Raw genomic sequence first — 18,699 nt, forward strand, 5'->3', positions numbered from 1 at the left:
AGCTTTGATATAGGGCATTCCTTCCCTTTAACTAATGATTGTTCAAGCCCCTGATGGATTTCATGTCAATGTTCCTGGAAGATCCAATCTGGGCCCTTTGTGTGTTCGTGGTTGAAAACTCTGGCATGTGACCTTGATAAGAGGCTTTTTGGGTATGCCTGGCATAGGTGGATACTAGATAGGAAACAGTGAGGTAGTAGTCAGAGTCTCGTGGTGGAACTCTAGACATGGAACACTGAGTTGCCATCTCAGAAAGCTCCTATAAAGGTCCATCAATCCTTAGCATTGTGGTTGTATCAAAGTGTCAGTCTGTATTCACTACCCAGGTTTGCTGACGTTGATGTAAGTGTGTCAAATGATGTGGGCATGCACACCACCATTGTGTCCTCTTATTAAACCCCCTCCTCCAAAGGATAGCTGATCACTTCCTACCTGACAGCAGAAAGCCTCCAGGTGAACATTACCCATGAGGGGAAGCCAGAGGGAGGCATTACCTGGCTGTTTGCTACAGAAGCACGCGCACCATCCTTCTCTGACAAGCAGTTGAACCCTCCTCTCCGCTTAGTTTGTTGTAATTTAAAAGCCACTTTACAGTGATTTTGCAAAGCCCAGGGAGATTGCAACATGTGTTTGAGGCATTATCTCACATTCAGATTATCGGTGGCTACAAGGTAAAGCATGCTAATGAGTCTCCTGGAAGCTTAAGTTTTGAGCAGAATATGGCCTCAGTCTGTCACTCTAACCACCAGAGGAACAGAGAAGGGCTGTCTTCATAGGTCCTAAGGCACTGATTGATTCCACACAATTGAGATAAAGGACAATGCTCCTTTATCTCAATTGTTTAGCGCTTTACTGCTGTGGGAAAAAATGGGGCCTAATGTAAAGCTAGAAGTAGGGTTTGATCCTTCTGTTTTGGAGGATGGGTATAGAGAATAAATTGTATCCCCACACCATGCTTTGGAATTGTTATATGAAATTATTGCCATGCCTGGGCTATTTTTTGTATGTACACACAATTTGGAGGGTATGCCTGGCACAGGTGGATTCTAGATAGAATACATACAACAACAAAAAGTAAGGTATTTTTTTAAAATGTTTAAACATGACACAGTGGCCATAAGTGATATCTCATTATTTTAGGTCAGCAGCTCTGCAGTGGGAAAAGATGACAGGCCACTTGTCCAAGACTCTCAAGTAATAAAGTCCCTGAGCTGCAAAGTTGCTAGATCTGAGGGAGTATTTTTCCCATCATGTCAAAATGGGGGTGATTGCTGGTAACAAGCAATAGGGTTAACGGAAGCACATCTGCCATTTTGAAAACCAGTGGGATATACTTCCTAGATGCTGAAAATACAAACAGAAAATTCTATTGCATTTATAGTGATTCACTTATAATAGATCCTCCAAAGTATTTTTTAAATGTTTAAACATGACATAGTAAATAGTCCCAGCCTTATTCCTTGAAATTTAATTTACCCAAAGCATAAAGGATATTATATTCTAAAATCTCAGTATTCTATTTTCATACATGACTGATTTACTTTATAATATATTCTGTTTTAGAGAAGAATCACTGGCATTTTAGGAAAAGAATATAAGTATTTGATGGAACTGGCATGTTTTTAACAATATCTTCTAAAATTACTACATTTTTTAAAAATTCAGGTTTTTAAAATCAGCACAAAGTTTTAAAGATTCTGCTAAGGATTGTTACTAATAGCCCTGCCCCAGCCTAACTCCTCCAGAGACTTTTCCTCCTGGTCCTATTTCCTCTGTGACTCCTTCAAGTCTTTGGATGGATTCTGACTATGTCACTTTGGGATAAGATGGGAAATTATTTAGCTAGACCATGACAGCTGAGTCCTGATTCCCTTCCTTTCTTAAACATCTTTAGTTTTTCCTGAACTGAATGATCATTTTTTCTTAGTTCTTCATGTACTTAACATTAAGTTTTTTCCTTGTTTGGGTAAATCCACTGTCACATAGAAACGTTAGACTTCCTGTATGCCTCACCCTCTGAGTGTGTCTCTGAGCCTTGCTTCTGGCTCCCGTGTAGGCCTGCTGACTTGCACACCTGTTGCAGACTTCCTGGGATTGCCCCTCACCTCACCCCAGAGGTTCCTCTTGCTTTTTTTCTTGTAATTGAGCTTGGGTTTCTTCCTTTTCTTCCCCTGTGACTCCCCTCCTTGGCAGAGCATACTTCCAGTAGCAACTTCCTCTTTTTCCTTTATTTCCTTTTTTTGGGGGTGGGGGGAAGGGGTACTAGGGATTGAACCCAAGGGCACTTTACCACTGAGCCACATCCCTAGTCATTTTTATTCTTGATACAGGATTTCATTTTTAGAGGGTCTCACTAAAATTAATTTATTTTTATGTGATGCTGAGAATCAAACTCAGTGCTTCACACATGCTAGGCCAGCCCTCTACCACTGAGCCACAATCCAGCCCCTTGAGGTCTTGATTAGTAGAAATATCCTACTTTTAAATAGCTTTCATCTGGGGCTGTAGCCTAGTGGTGGAGTGCTTGCTGAAGACCCTGGATTCACTCCCCAGCACGGTGGAGGGTGGGGGGAATCCTCGATTGACATCTTGATTTAGAGTTCTAAAAAATCATTTTCCCTCCAAATTTTTGCTCTGTGTCTTCTTGTTTTCCATGCTGTTCAGAAACCTAAAGGTGTTCCACCATTTTTCAATGGTGTGCCCTAATGGGTCTTCCATCTTCTGCGCTACCATCACATGGTGGCCCTTTCTGTCTGGAGACTCGTGTCTTTCAGCTCTGAGAGGTTCACTCTTTCCTCTTTCTGGAATTCCCGGGATATTGGACCTTTATGTTATTGTAATCTACTCTCCTGTACTTCTCACATCTTTACCTCTAAGTGGTAAGCTTCCCCAGCTTCATCTTACTGTTGGTAATGGCTTTTCATTTCTGCTTTCTTAATCCCCAGTTCTTTTTGGTCCTTTAAGTTTAACATTTCCATTCTGTTTTTTGTTTCATGGATGCAGTTCTCCACCTTTCTGAGAATGTCAACATGGAAAGATTTTCTTTCTTCCTCTATGTGGTTCTCTCCTCACCCCCACCCCCACCCCTACAGCCCTCTCTTTTCTTTCATTGGTTTTGACCTCCTCGGGAGCCCTTGGTTGTCTGCTGTGTACGTGGAGCATTTATAAAGCTCTAAGAAGCTGTGGATGCTGTGTGAGCTTTATCACCCACATGGGTCTCTCACTGATGGCTGGTCCAGTGGGGCTACTTTTTTGGAGCCTTGAATTTCCAGGACCTTTAGGTCTTCCTTCTTGGTCTAATTAGATTCCTTGGAAACTACTCTGGGTCTCTTGTTTGTAAAACTCAACTGGTTTCTTGTGTCCTGGGAGCCAAGTAAAAGAAGGCAAGGATATTTAATATGTCCCCTTTCCCTTAGTCCCTGTTCTGCCTTCGATCATGCCGGAATCCTTGTGTTTTATCCAGCAGTTAAATCTCCTGTGTCCTGCCGAGTTTGGGAGGCACAGTCAACAGCCATGCAAGGGGAACTGTGCCTGAATTGCTGACCACTAGATTTTCATGGGCCAGCGCCTTTACCTCTACTTCCTCATCTGTGGGGAGGGGAAGTAGAGAGAGAACTCTGCCTTTCCCCATCAGCTTAGGATTCCATTCTCTTGAACCTGTTTAAATCTGTTTTCCACTTGCCCATCTTCTTTCCAAAATTCCAGATTTTTGGCTATTGTCTCTTCCCTTACTCTCTCAACTAGACATTGCAAAGTTTATAGACAGATAGTTGTTTTAAATATTAGCATTTCCTTTATTATTATGTGTGCTCATTTAGCATGGTTCTATCCATGCCCAATTGCTTTCAGGTGACTTTCCCCTGTTTTTGTTAAGGCTATAGAAATTAGTGGACATGTCCACCCAGAACTGAGCTGTGCCCTGGCTAAGCCTCCACAAGAGCACGCTGGTCTTCACTGGTGGTTAGTGGATGCGCCACATCCACATCTGTTCCACCACAGGGTCCCTTTGGGGTTAGCAGGGGGATGAGCACCTCCTGTGGCAGGGAGCAAGGCCGGGCCATGCCTGTTGTGGTGGCCACCTGATGGCACAGTTCCACCGTCTTCCAGACCTCCTCAGGGATCAGGGCACACCAGATTCTGTTATTTCACCCATTTATGCCTTTCCTCATAACCCTGCTCAACATTATTTCCCCTCAGCTCTGTTTTGTGATGTTCTGGACTCCCAATGTCTCCGAGAAAATTTTGATAGACATCATAGGCGTGGACTTTGCCTTCGCAGAACTCTGCGTCGTTCCTCTGCGCATCTTCTCCTTCTTCCCAGTGCCAGGTAAGGAACAGAGAATGAATGAGCATTCCCATGGGCCCCCACGCCCAGTGAGATCTTTCTTTGGAAATGTAAAATTTCACAGTGGATTAAAAAGATGCAAAGATATTAGCCAGGAGGTAGAGAGTTCAAGAAATGAATCCAATAGGCATAGTATATTTTTTTAAGTTGCAAAGAAAATAAGAAAGCAGACCAAAAAGGGTAGCATGTGGAATTTTGGGCCAACAAGAGAACTGCCATCTGTCTTGATTGTGGTGGTGGTTACTTATGTTAATTCATGAATTACAACTCTTAGAATTTTACATACACACACACAAAAATACCAATTTTACAGTATGATAACTTAAAAAGTAAAAAATTGGGGGGTTGGGACACCATAGATTGAACTCAGGGACACTTGATCTCTGAGCCACATCCCCAGCCCTATTTTGTATTTAACTTAGAGACAGGATCTCACTGAGTTGCCTGGCACCTCACTTTTACTGAGGCTGGCTTGAACTCTTGATCTTCCTGCCTCAGTTTCCCAAGCCACTGGGATTAAAGGTGTGCACCACCATGCCTGAGTAAAAAGTAAAAAAAAATTTTAAACAGGAAAATAGAGTGAGATTACTGCTAAAATTTGGAGCTATATAAATAAAGAGAACTATTCTTAGAGAATAGATTCCAGGGGCAAGTTGAGGCCAGATTGCATATGGTCAGGACATGCCCATAGAGAAAACATAAGCCAGTTTGAAAATGACCAAGTTGATTTAGTAACATTAGGTATATTATACAAAATGAGGTAGTTCTACATAAAATGAGAATAATAGGTTATGGAATGGTTGGTTAGTATGTGACCATTGCTATGACAAATGTACAGCACATATATAACTATATTCTAATTTCCATCTGAGTGCTTGCATATCTATATTGTATTTCTAGAAGTAATTTACCCAGTCAGTAACTGGTTGCATGTGGGAAGCAGGACAAGTCATATGTAGCAGGAAGATCTCCTACTGTATCCTTTTGTACCTTTTAAATCCTGTAGTACGTGTATATTAGTCAAAACTAAATTTCCAGGGCTGGAGGTGTAGCTCAGTGGTAGAGTATGTGCTTAGCATGAACGAGATCTTGGTTTCATTCCCAGAAATAAAAAAGAAAAATTAACTACCAAAAAATTCCACCTAAATGAGGAAACCCAGATTCTACAAGGCTATGTTAAACTAAGATCTGAGTTATGGAGTTAGTCCAGAACATCTAGCAGTCTTTTGTGGTTCCCAAGTTAGGCAACAGGTAGCTCTCACTCTTAGGTGCCAAGTCTTCTCAGAGGTCCAGCCTTGGGTCACTTTTAGGGTTGTGGCTGGAATGAAGGAAATGACACAGACCACCACAGTGGGATGGTGTCTGGTCTTTGTTGGGTCGACACTGGCTAAGTCGAGTTTGGAAGGTGATGTCACTTGGGGGAGGCTGCACTTGAAGTTCATTGCCCACACTTGTGACCTGAGGCGGGGCCAAGGAGTCTGGAAGCTCCAGCTGGATGTTCGAGTCACCTTTAATCTCTTCTTGACTCCACTTCCTTTCTGTCAGAAGGCCTTCCAGATAGCTGTCAGGCCCCATCTCTGCTCGTGACAATCTTGGGTTTGCACCACCAGATTAGCCTCTGACCCTTACCCTCTCCCTTGGCCAAATTTAAGTGGGTCTGTGCCTGAAAAAGGAAATGAGCCTCATTGATATAACACTTCCACCACTTGGGAAGGCAGGACACAGTTTGAGACCAAGACAACAGCAGGGACAGGGGTGTAGCTCAGTGGTAGAGGTAGAGGGCTTGCCTAGCCCTGGGTTCAATCCCCCACTTCTTGAGGGCTTGGTGGGAGAAGGGTTGGGGGATGGTGCAGCAGGCTCTGCTTTCCAGACAGACCAATCCTGGAAGCTAATGTTACACAGCAGCAAGCACGTCCTCCTCCAAGAGCCTTTGCTGGAGCTGTCTGCCTGGGGCTGAGGGTCCCCTCCCTTCCAGGCCCTGGCCCTACACTCCCTCAAGCCCCTTCCAGTTCCAGATAGAATCTGGACATTCAGGGCTTCTCCCTGGCAAGGGGAAGCGTCTGTGCCCAACATAGCAATGCCGTTCAGTTATTCATGTGCTGGCCTCCTGCACCCTCCTCCACACTCAGGCTGGCAGCCCTGCCTCCTGCAATCTGGGTGGGGAGAGAGGTGCAGGGAATTTGTGCATAGTCCATTGTGAAATAGCAACAGATGGAACTTGTGGCTGCACCATGATGGGGAGGAGACAGGGCAGTGCCCACGGTTGGAGTGGACAGGGCTTGCTCTAGGGACGTAATGGCAAGTGGGAGCAACAACAGTTCCCCACTCTCTCATCCCCTCACCTCTCTGGTGATGGGATACAGCTCTGGGGCCAACAAGAGCTCACCCAGCATAAAAGTTGCTTTTTGTGGGGGAGGGTGGTTGCCTTTTAGAAGTGGATGGTCAGGACTAGGGTAAGGCTGGGAAGACTGTATCACAGGTGGTGCACCGGTGTAGCCTCTCTAGGCTACCACCTTTCCTGGATGATTACTAAGGGACCCGCCTACATCCAGCCACCTGAGGCGGGAAGCCTGGGTAGGAACAGGGACTGAGCCCAGCCTGACTCAGAAGCAGCAGGAAGGCCAGGCCAGGCAGTCTCTGGGCCAGAGGTGACGAGAGAGAAGCAGGGCTGATGGAAGACACAGCTGACAAACCCTTTGCTCTCTCCACAGTCACAGTGAGGGCCCATCTCACAGGGTGGCTGATGACACTGAAGAAAACCTTTGTCCTGGCGCCTAGCTCCGTCCTGCGGATCATCGTCCTCATCACCAGCCTCGTGGTCCTGCCCTACTTAGGGTATGGTATTAGGGAATTTGCTGCCAAGGCCTTCTGCTGCTTAAGTACTCTGTCCAGAGCCTTATGCTCTGGACTTTCAGGTGAACCCCCTGAGCATACTGGAGCCAGATCTTTAGCAGGGAGTTCTGCCTGGCAGCAGGTGGAGGCTCTTGAGATTCGTGCCAGGTGCAGGATCACAAAAGAAAGAGACTTGGGCGGGGCTGCAGAGCTGAGCCGAGGCTGGGAGGATCCTGCCCTGTTGGTCCCCAAAGGAAGACAGCTCAGCCCTGGGTTCCAGGTCCCTCCTCCCAGCATGGGTGGTTGTTAGGGGGCGACCCTTTCTGAACCCAGTTAATCAAGGGTGAGGTTCACAGGGCTGGGACTGTAACTCAGTGGTAGAGCGCTTGTCTAACACGTGTGAGGCACTGGGCTCCATCCTCAGCACCACATAAAAATAATAAAGGTATTGTGTCCATTAAAAAAAAATTTTAAAAGGAATGTGTTTCACTTGCCCCTCTCTAGGCTACACCTTTCCTGGGTTTCAGTAACATCAGTTGGGTTTTGGCATAAACTCTGTGTTGTGGCTCAATTTGGCTTTAACAGACAAACCACCTTTGTGTTCTCATCTCCAGGGTACATGGAGCTACCCTGGGTGTGGGCTCCCTCCTAGCAGGGTTCGTGGGAGAATCTACCATGGTCGCCATTGCAGCGTGCTACGTCTATCGGAAACAGGTGAGAGACACTGGCTCCAGAACTGCAAAGCCCCCTCCCAGGTGTTCTGAGTTTGTGCCACACATGTGCAGGGACAGCCATGATAGGCACTTTAGCTTTATCTTGACCTTCCAGGGTCTGTACCCTCACAGCCAGTGTCACCTCACCTTGGTCAGCTTTTAGTAACGGCAGGGAAGCCTTTCTTCTATAATAGTTTCTTCCTTATATCCCACCGTGTTTCAAAAGACAGTCATACCTCTCAGGATGGATGTGTACAGTCCTACATCCTGCTGTTAACCTTTGGAGACCAAAAAAAATTGTAGAAACTAAATAACAATTTTGACCTTAAAAAATCCTAAAAAAGGTGACTCTGGGCTGGGGATATAGCTCAGTTGGAAGCATGCTTGCCTCCCATGCACAAGGCCCTGGGTTCAATCCCCAGCACCACAAAAAAAAAAAAAAAAAAAAAAAAGTGACTCTTCTTGCAACCTGATTCCTCCCCTAAGTCATTGTAAGCCCAGACTGGATCACTAAGGTGTGGCTAATTTAGAAAATGTGGGGTGATTAGGCCACTCTCCCTCTCTTGCCTCCACAGAGCCTTTCCCCTCTTCAGCCCTCCTCCAGAAAGCCTTTCCTGACTGTGCTAGACCTCACCCCACCCCACCTCAGCACTCTCCCACACTGTCACATGTTCTACCTGCTGGCATACAGCTGGTCTACCTTGCAGGCAGGGTCACCACGCCCTGTGAGGGGTATTTCTTTTTCTGTTTCAGGTAATAAGCAAGACTCAAAGCTATCCCAGAGAGACCAAGTGATGACAGAACAGGGAGGAGTGTTCTAGAACATGAGATTCAAAGCTTCAGGCTTTAGGGAGGAGGCTAATAGTTTGCACATGGCCATAAGGGTAGTGGGGAACAATGGTGACAGAACTGCAAAGAACAGCCTCCACTCCAAAGGGCTGCAGGGAGGTGAGAAATGGTCCCTCGAAGTGCCTAGCACAGTGACAGGCACACTGCAGGTGAGAGGAGTGTGCTGAACAAGATGCAGCCTGATGAGCTCACCCCCCAACCACAGGCGAGACCCAAGTCTGCAGCCAGAGGTCCTGGCAGCCTCTCCCTGCTCATGGTTCTATTGCCGGGTGCCCTGTCCACGGCCCCACACTAACGAGTCTTCTTTGGTTTAGAAAAAGAAGATGGAGAACGAGTCAGCCACTGAGGGGGAAGACTCTGCCATGACTGACATGCCTCCAACAGAGGAGGTGACGGACATCGTAGAAATGAGAGAGGAGAATGACTAAGGCACAGGACTCCACGGGCACTGCAGGGACAGTTGGGATGGCACTTCAGCATCATCTCTTTCCCATGTGTTTTTTTGTTTTTTGTTTTGTTTTTGGTAATGAAAGAGGCCTTGATTTAAAGGTTTCATGTCAATTCTCTAGCATACTGGGTATGCTCACACTCATGTGGGGACCTAAAGAAAGGTCTTTCCTTCCGCTTTGTAAACAGACAAAACCGATGACTTTGTGCCCCTGCTTCATGAAAACCCAAAAGACATAGCTGCCTCGTAGTCAAAAGTCTCTACTCCTCCCTCGGACAATCTTTACTTTGAACCAAAGGACTGCGGCTGTGCCATCGCCTCTCAGGCCACCACTGCCCAGCTGGCCACAGACTCTTTCCTGTCCCATTTTGTCTCTCTTAAGAATCAACAGGTTAAAGTTTGGCCTCCTTTGACTTGCTTCCCAGTAACATGGCTGTACACAGAGATGTCACCTGGTGGCCAGTTTCTTCTCCCTTCCACCATGGAGTCATGAACTGCCTACCAAATATATGCAGAAGGTGAGCGACAAGCTGCAGCCCAGAGTCGCCATGCACACTGAGGAACAGATTTGTGACCACACTGGGCCGATGTATGGAAATTTGCTGTAGAAATGTTTGCAATGCCATCAGAGTAGCAAATTGACGTGGTCAATGGCATCTCACTTTTCGTTTTCCTAGATCAGAGCGAGCTGTCATACCCCACCGTGTGTACACACGAGCCACCTTTTCACAGCTGACACAAAAGCGCATCTCCCAGCATCAGCATCCCTCCGCATGACTTTCCCTGAGGCTTTTCACCCCTTTCCTGAAGATGGCACTAGAGCGAGTTAAAAGGAGCCTTCTCACTTTCCATTGAGTTTTACAATGAACTGAAGCTTTAAGTCATAATCTAGCATTCTAATGCCAGGTTGCTGTCTCATAACTTTTAAAGTAGGTTTATTACCTGGTTCTGCCGTTCCAAGTCATGACTCTGCGGTACAGGTAATTCCAAGTGTACTACGGTACTTCCCTCTCACATACACCATAAAGCAAGACATTTTATAAACAATTATCAAAGTCACTATGTGATATTCCCTGAAATAATGCATTGGAAATCCATTTAGTGCAGTATATTTTTCTAAGTTTTGGAGAGCGGGTTTTTTCCTTTAAAAAAATTATGGACACAGTTCTCTAAATTCTTGTTTTAGTCAAAATAACTAGACTGAAAGAACCTAAACAAAATATTTTAAAGATATAAATATATGCTGTATATGTTATGTAATTTATTTTAGGCTATAATACATTTCCTATTTTCGCATTTTCAATAAAATGTCTCTAATACGATGCAGTGATTGCGTGTTCCACATACCTGCAGTTGAATGGTATTGTATCACTGACCATTGTATCTTATTTGCAGCAGTTTTTACAAAATCCCTTGTTTGCATATGAATGTAAGGGTCCATAAATGACCAGAGAACTATTCTGGGTCACGGGTAACCCAGGAATAAATTGTTGTGTGGACAACTGTGGGAATGCGAGTGTGAGCTGGAAGGGCAAAAGAGGCAAAGGAGAAGGCGGTCCTGTTGTGTTTATTGTTTTCAGTGCTGTGTACCCATACTGTTCCTCAGAGAAAAAAGGCTGTAAGGACATAAAGGTGGCTGTGAACCTCACAGGGCTGCATTCCCGCTTTGGGGCACCTGGTGCCCCTCAGATGTGCCCCGCACAGGGACAAGTCCTTACATGCTTCCTCAGAGCGGCTTTTCCTCCATTTATATGTATGAGTGCTGAACATTCAGATGCGTAGCTGCTTTGGGGGTGGTTTCAGGGGCAGATCTGAAAAGATGAAGAAAAAAAAAATCTAATTGTATTGGCTTTTAAAAAGTACATGACTAGAAAATTAAACAGCAGTATTTTTTAACATGTGTGACTATTTCATGCTTCTGGGGTTAAAAAGCAAAATGAAAAAGCAAATCCTTTCTCATTCAATCCAGTGTAAATCAGCTAGCACAACTCCTTATTGTGCAATTAGGACATGCAATTTTAACTTCAGAGATACCTTTAGTGATAAAGATTAATGGGCCATCATGTTATTTTGGAGTTCCCAAGAATCTGAGAAGCAGTGCAGTCCCATGCCACAGCTCAGGAGCTGGGATTCTGTAGTGCTTCTTCACACATTTTCTTTACCTTGGCTGCTGCGACATAGCCAAAGAAGCATCTGAACTCTGAAGACAGAACCCTGAGCTGGCATGTTCTCCTGTTTGCACCAAGAATTTCATCATCCAGATAGGGAAAGGGGAGAAGGGACGCTTTCCCCACTCCACAGTCACAAGGGGCAACCCTTCAAGTCTGCTAACCCAAGCAATGTTCCAACATGTTAATTTTTGCACAGATCACTTAGCTGACAGATTTAGAAGAGTGCTGTGCCTGTGAGAGTCACATGTCAAGGACTATGGAAGGACCAATCTCAAACTACAAGAGCACAAAGCAGATTTTCATTTAAAGGCTGAGAAATGAGTTTGGGCCACTCAAAGCATAGCCTTAGGTAAGGATTTCCTGAACACACTGCATCTGTAAGACTTCAGAGAACTGAGCAAATAGAACTAGATGAGGCTGCTCCAAGAAAGTCATGAAAAGATTGGACTTGCTGGCCACAGGCTCAGGGAGCGCTGAGATTTGCACATTGGCAGAAAACCCTCATCCATTGAGGAGTCTTCTTTGACACTCAAGGCCACTCGTTTATATTGCTGAGTAAAAGTCAGTCACCCTACTTGCTTCCTGCATTGGGCCTGTTTTGTGCCAAAGTTACTCCTCTGGTTTTGATTTGGGTTTTCAGCATTAACAGATAGTTTTGCTCAGAAATGAGACACTTCCTATGAGAAAAGATCCATCAGAGGAGGCTCAGTGAAATCTGGATGCAGCAGTTGCAGCACTTCCTTCTTCAAACAACCTTGGAGGTGCAGGAAACCAGACGCCCAGGAGGAAAGGCACCTGGGGCTCACTAGGGAGTGACGAAGCTGGGGTAGGTCTTCAGACTCCAGGGGTAGCTTCACTTGCAGCCCTTTCTGGATCTGGCAGGATTGGAACAGTTGTGACATATCCCAATAATGAGAAAAGTTATTCAATTTATCTTTAGAGGAGGAAGTGAGAAGAGTCAGCTGCTCCCACCCTGCTAATTATTCTGCTTGGGGATCTCTTCTTCTGAAGGGGTGGAGCATGGGAAGAACTTTTTTGTAATACTCCTTTCTAAAACTTTGTCAATGGCCCTTGACTCAATTTCCTCTCCCCCACTCAAACTAAAGTGGAGAATGACAATATGTGTTGCAAAGTAGAAAGTATATTGTTGCAATTCAATTGTTCCCTTAAGACATGCATGTCTCAAGGGGGATGTCAATGCCCTGGGACTAATCCCCAACATGGCAAAAATAAATAAATAAATAGAAATCTAATTCAGTAAATCTGAATATACCAGCATCCAGAAAAAATATCATGTGCTGGTCTGTACCAACCAGCCATGGTTTCTGGCCCCTGGTTCTGCAGGTAAGCTGCTCGCTAAACTTAGCAACTAAAGGTGCACTACAGTTGCACTGTAGGAAAGCTGTGGGGGCCTCAGTGTTGATGTGCACACTGCACATTCAGCCAGCAGCTCCTGCCTACATTCTCCACACCACCAACTTCACACGGCCCTCACACTTTATAAAAAGTATTTGAACAGCAGAAAAGCAAGTTTTTGCGCAATGTGTTTGGTAAACATCCGAGATACTCCTCTGTGTGGTTATTTTGAATCTCTATTTCTGTCATTTGAAGCAGCAAAACATCAGGTGACTCATCAGCTGATCTAACCACACGTAAAACAGGATGTAGAGAAAACCTGAAGGAAAACATAAGAAAAGGCCCTGTTGCCTGCTCTTTCAGAGGCCAAACATCCAAAATTACTACATAATGTTCAGCATGAGAGAAACTACATTGTGCAATCAAAATAACCTAAATGTCACTCAGGAGTCAGAAAAGGTAACAAATTATATACTTTACTATCTGATTTCAAAAGGAGAAAAATAATGAGATGAAGAAAACTTGCTTTAAGTTTAAACTTCCTTTTCTCTGCAAGGGAGGTTAAGGTCTGTGATCTATCTGTTGTAACTTTCTGCTAGGAAGAATGCCTACATCAAAAGAAAAAAATTATCTTCAACAGGTTCAAGTGGTTTCAGAAAAAGTATACCTGTACCTTCAAAAATATTTAATCTTACTGATAATTTTTTTCTCTACCTCCTTTGCAATCAATGAGGGTCTCAAAGACTTCATATATGCATACAAGTACTTTCATAGGTGGCTGTGGGCTATACACAAGGTCAGCAAGTGTTTTTTATATGGTATCCTTTTTAAGTTAAGCTATGTAATTTCAAGTGCACTTTACTAACAAGACTTGTTATCAGCTTCTATAATATGGACATTTAAACAAAAGCACACAAAAACTAGGAATCCTTTCTCTTCAGAAATATGAGGTTTCTATAGGTTAAAGAAAGGCAAAGATGAGAGCAGACCAGCTAAAAATGGTTGGACCATTAACTGTATAACTTCATGAAAATTCCGTCATATGGAGACTGGTCATTACTATAAGATTTAAAGACAGATGTTCCCAACTATGAGCCCTGGGCATGGTGGCTTTGGAGTTGGGTAGACTCCAGTTCCCTGAAGGTGAGGCCATAAACTGCAAGGCCCTACAGATTCAAAGAACCAGTTCTCAAAGTTCAAGTTCATACCATCCTCATCTCACAAAGCAGACACAAAGCAGACATCATCACCAATCACCCAGCACTCTACAGCATTGGCTGCATCCCACAAAGCAGGCCCATTACCCCAGGGTTGCTTTATCCTCAAGGCTTTTGGTAGCAAATACTTGTTTCTTGGATTCAGTGATATATTTTGTCTTGATAGGGTAAATCTCTAAGGCTGGTATGACCAAAGAGCCAAATAGCTTCACAAAACTGGACAGAGTCAAACTCAAGATTCTGTCCAGTACCAAAAAGCCCATGTTCATACACTATAGGAGAGCTTCCAAGCTGGAGGCCTCAGGCCCACAGCATGGCCTTCCATAGCACTTGCACCTCTCAGCCTTACTGGCCCATCCATCCATCCAAGGAGAGGCTTGAGCCACTATTGTAAGGCCTCTTCCTGGTCTAACATCCTACATGTGATCTTGTTTCAGAACTCCATATGAGATCCAATAAGGAAAAAAGAAATTACCTCAGTCTTCATTTCAGATCTGAACATTAGCAGCAATCTATATTTTTCTTTTTCCTTTTAATAAAATTAAGTCCACAGGGAGTCATTCCTCTACCTAAGGTGGCTGTCAGCCATATCAAAACTATGGGTTTAATTTAAACTGTTGAAATCAATTGCATTAAAATTTTTGTATAGCCTTTGATTAAAACTGACTGCAGGTCAGTGTGACTATATGCTTCATTTAAACAAGCATTGTTTATATATTTAATTGGAAATTTTTCATTGTTAAGAACATTTATATAATTTTGTTTTTCAGGTTTTTTTAATTTGTACCCATATATTTCAATTAGTTTTTATATTCTAATTTTACTTTAAATAAAGCTTATTAAACAGTTGGCAGATAATATTGAGATTGCTTTCAGTTTCTTGATTTTCTTATTCAAATCATTAGCCTGTTCACTCACGAGTTACTTAATTCCTAATCCTGACAATTTTCCTCTTTCAAATTTACATGACATTAAAATTTGACCCTTTGCTTTGGTAACTAAAACTTCTGAGCATTGAGGTAGTTCTATTACTCCCTACCTTATTAAAATATAACATATTCCTTCAGATTTTATTCTGTATTAAAATGATTTTTACTTCCCATAATTTCAATAATACTGAAAGTACTTCTCTGAGCCCCAACTTCTCCACACTCCTCTTATAGTGGGAATCCCAAAATCAGTTGAGTGTGAGAAAAGCAGAAACTGAAACCCTCCAGCTCACATCTAAGAGGCTTGCTCCTATCAGTCTTTATTTTAAAAAGTTTGTTTGTTTTTTGGTACTGGAGATAGACTCCAGGGGCACTTTACCACTGAACTATGTCCCTAGCTCTTTTTATTTTGGGAGTCAAGGCTTCACCAAGTTGCCTTGAACTTGCAATCCTCCTGTCTCAGCTTCTCAAGTCACAGGGATTATAGGCATGTGCCACTGTGCCCAGCATTATTCTTTTTTTGAAATACAACATCTTCATCTCAAAGATGTCTCTTATTTTTTTAGCCAACTCATAGTATATGAAGTGTTTTATTATAGATCTACACTCCCTAAGATTAAAAGCATCCCATTGACTTGCTCAAGATTGAAAATTTTCTTCTTTACATCTTATAGTTAAAATCCCAGCTCTCAGTGCTTCTCTTACATTGGCCATGCCTTGGAAGTCTTAAGGTGCCAATTTTGTGTCCACGCACAGTTATGCCTCTCTTCGTGCTCAGCAATGTCAGGGTATGTTCTTGGCGGCCTTAAAGACAGCTTGGAGCTGTACCAACCCAAGCGGCATTAATTGTTCTGTGGGGAGCAGCACTACCATAAGGGGCAAGTATGTAACACCCACCCCACCCTACCCCAGACTTTCCCCCGTCTTCTCTGTCTAGATGAGTCATAAGTATCACCTCCTGCACAACCCATGCCCACCAGCAGAGTTCTACCAATGCCATAGCCATAACTATCTCCTCGTCACTCTCCCCTGCAGCCCTTCCTGAGTACCCTGTGTGCTCTCACTGGCCTAACCGTGGAGTTTTGCTCAGACCAAGCTTTCCTTTTTGACACTATCAAAAGCAGTGCTGGGGTGGAGGGGAAATTCGTCTTCCTTGTATCTTTCTGCCCACTTATCTAAACAATGCAAGCCAGAAAATGCCATGTCAACTTCACAGTTCAGCACACTGGTGTTCAAACAAAAGGAACAAAATCATGAACTATGTATGCATCCTTGCTCTGTCCCCCTGCTTAATAGCCATGCATCAGGTAAGTGACTAGTGCCCCTGAATCAGCCTCCTACAGCTTTTATGATCTATGGGATATCAAGATTTGCAGTGTGACAGGTGGCAATTCAGGAAGACAGGTAGCTCCTCTACTAATCTTTCAAGTCACAGGAAAGCACTTCAGTCAATGAATCTGTGAATGGTTTGGTTTCCTTTAACAAAGAAAAAAAAAACTAGAACTTTCATGAAACAAAGTGTAACCTTATCTCAGGTTCAGAAACCCTTGAACCTCAAGACCAAAATAGAATAAACAGATGGAGTAACTATTTTCAAATTTACATTACGCTGTACACCTAAAGACTCCTGTCAGACTTTTCACCTGTCTTATGGAGAAAGTCCTCTGGGTCTAATAGCCAAGGAGAACTGGTCATCTGTGGACAGACCTTGCAAGTTCATGGTGATAAAGAGGACTTCCTTACCCAGCTAGTTCTACCACCTCTGCCCCAGATGCTTCAGACACCAGAAAACAGCACTCTTCCTCAGCCTGCAACTATGCCTCCCAATGCTATTTAATTCAGCTCTGTGGAAAAGAATAAAAATGGTCTACAGACCCCTCCCACCTTAGTTGGGAATCCAGTTCTACAGGCTTCCAGTGCCTTAAACCCGGACCTGTTTCCATTACTAAACACACCCTAGTGATCGATCCCAAAGTCTGTTTTCCAGCCCTGACTTGTTCACAAGCTTCAGATCCAGTACTAAGTCACCTCCCAACATCTCCTCTGGAGGTTCCAGAGAGGCCTTGGTCTCATAGCCCCTCCCTGCACACTTCTTGCCCACCCCTCCCACTGTCTCCTGACTTATCAGAGGAACCACATCAGCAGCAGCCCAGAAACCTACTCCAGATCGAACCGGACCCTAATCCCTCCAGTGCTGCCTCCTAGCCTCTCCCATTTCCAGCTTCCCTCTGCAGTCCCACAGTTTATCTCAGATACTCCTTGGGCCTGGCGGTTACAGAAGCCTCCAGACTGGTCTTTCTTCTCCAGGCTTGTTTGTCCCCAGGATAGGATATAAATAACACCTCCCAGAATTGTGCCGCACCCCACCTACACACCCATTCCCAGAAGTCCCCTGATTCCCCTGTCCCCTTCCTCCACTGCAGATAGTTCTAAGGCACCCAGCCTGCTTTTCTAGGCTGGCCATTCTTGCTCTGAGCATGGATGGTTGTGAGGCCAGCCTGGCACTTCCACCGAAGTACATCAGCCTATCCAGGCTCTGTACAGAAAACAAGAACCTAGTCAGCATTCAGGATTAACAGCTACTGAGAAGCAAGAACAAAACAGGGACTCCTGATGGACCAGCTTCCTGTTCCAGAGTCTTAACTCTCTATCACCCCCATCCACAATGAGGGCAAAGGACTAAGGGATTTTTTTAAAAAGAGAATTTGCAGAGATGGTTTCTTTGCAAAGATCTGTACTGGGTCCCACTCCACTCAAGGGTGTGTGTCTTAGGTTGGAAGGGACCTCTTAAACAACTGAGTGACAGGGCTTTTCAGGAGCCATTCAGAGAACTTGAACTGGCCCCAACAGTGCCGGGACTCAGGGGGTTGGTGTCTGACTCACCCATTGAATCTGAGGGAAGAGGTGTACTGAGGCTGCCTTGAATAAGCCAAGGCTGACAGGAAGGGGTACAAATGCCTTTCTCTTGATGAGACCTGGCCACAGTGATCACCAGGTGGGCCTGGGGTCATCTTCAGGCCTGTCCAACAGTACTACATTGGGGAAGGGGTATTAGCAAGGCTCAGCAGAAAGAAGCTGGGTTGTCACTGGATTCTGAGAAGCTGCCAAGGAAGAAGTAGGTCAGAGTACAGAGCACTGGCACAACGAGGCAGCTGTCAATGAGAGGCTCTGAACTGGGGACCAGAGGTGGGGGATAGAAGGGTCTCCAAAGATTCCTGAAAGTACCCCAAGAGAGGAAGAAAGAACATGAGCTAAGCCCTACTCAGCCCCAGGCAGGGAGGCCAGTTTAGGACAACTGTTAAGACCTTGCTCTCTCCCTCACCTCGCCTCCCTCCTCCCGTTTCAACTCTGGAGGGCCAGACAGGGCGGCCAGCCATCAGTTGTGGCTCTAACACAGTTGGGATATTCCAACTTCTTAAGTAGAAAAGGAATATGAGTTTGCTCTTGAATGCTCCTAAATGTCCATGTACTAAAGGCTTGGTCCCCAGGGCAGGGCCACTAGGAGGAGGTGACTAGTGGGAGGTCTTTAGGTCATGGAGGCCATGCCCTTGAAAGGGATTAGAGAATCCTCATTTCTTCTTCCCTTTTGTTTCCTGGCCATGAGGCAAGTGGTTTTGTTCCGCCACATGCTTCTGCCTCAACACAGGGTTAAACACAATGGGTCTTTCCTGTCATGAGCTGGAACCTTAAAAACTGAGCCAAAACATTTTCTTTGTAAGTCGATTATCTAAGTTATTTGTTATAGTTGTAGAGAGCTGACTAATACAAATAGCATTTGGCAAATTAATATGACTATAAGCTCTATTAACAGAGTACTCAGCAAAGTCACAGGATACAGG

At 44.5% G+C, this 18,699-nt stretch overlaps 2 protein-coding genes across 7 annotated transcripts in view; one reads left to right on the forward strand and one right to left on the reverse strand.

Annotated features, from left to right (window-relative positions):
• The window catches only part of Ankh (ANKH inorganic pyrophosphate transport regulator), a 133,093-nt gene extending 122,010 nt beyond the window's left edge, over positions 1-11,083 (forward strand). The window contains exons 9-12 of the mRNA XM_005336751.4: positions 4,198-4,327; positions 7,057-7,180; positions 7,792-7,891; positions 9,054-11,083. Coding sequence (XP_005336808.1) covers positions 4,198-4,327; positions 7,057-7,180; positions 7,792-7,891; positions 9,054-9,167 — 468 coding nt within the window. The 3' untranslated portion in view covers positions 9,168-11,083. The remainder of the gene's footprint in view (positions 1-4,197; positions 4,328-7,056; positions 7,181-7,791; positions 7,892-9,053) is intronic.
• The window catches only part of Otulin (OTU deubiquitinase with linear linkage specificity), a 43,898-nt gene continuing 35,937 nt past the window's right edge, over positions 10,739-18,699 (reverse strand). For all 6 annotated transcript variants that reach the window (XM_078018019.1, XM_078018007.1, XM_078018002.1 and 3 more), the window contains one exon: positions 10,739-10,998. Coding sequence is in view for 1 of the 6 variants with exons in the window: in XM_078018007.1 (XP_077874133.1) it covers positions 10,987-10,998 (12 nt within the window). In the remaining 5 variants the exon portion in view is untranslated. The remainder of the gene's footprint in view (positions 10,999-18,699) is intronic.

The sequence above is a fragment of the Ictidomys tridecemlineatus genome, chromosome 1 (assembly GCF_052094955.1).
Source record: "Ictidomys tridecemlineatus isolate mIctTri1 chromosome 1, mIctTri1.hap1, whole genome shotgun sequence".
In the NCBI taxonomy this organism is placed as follows: Eukaryota; Metazoa; Chordata; class Mammalia; order Rodentia; family Sciuridae; genus Ictidomys; species Ictidomys tridecemlineatus.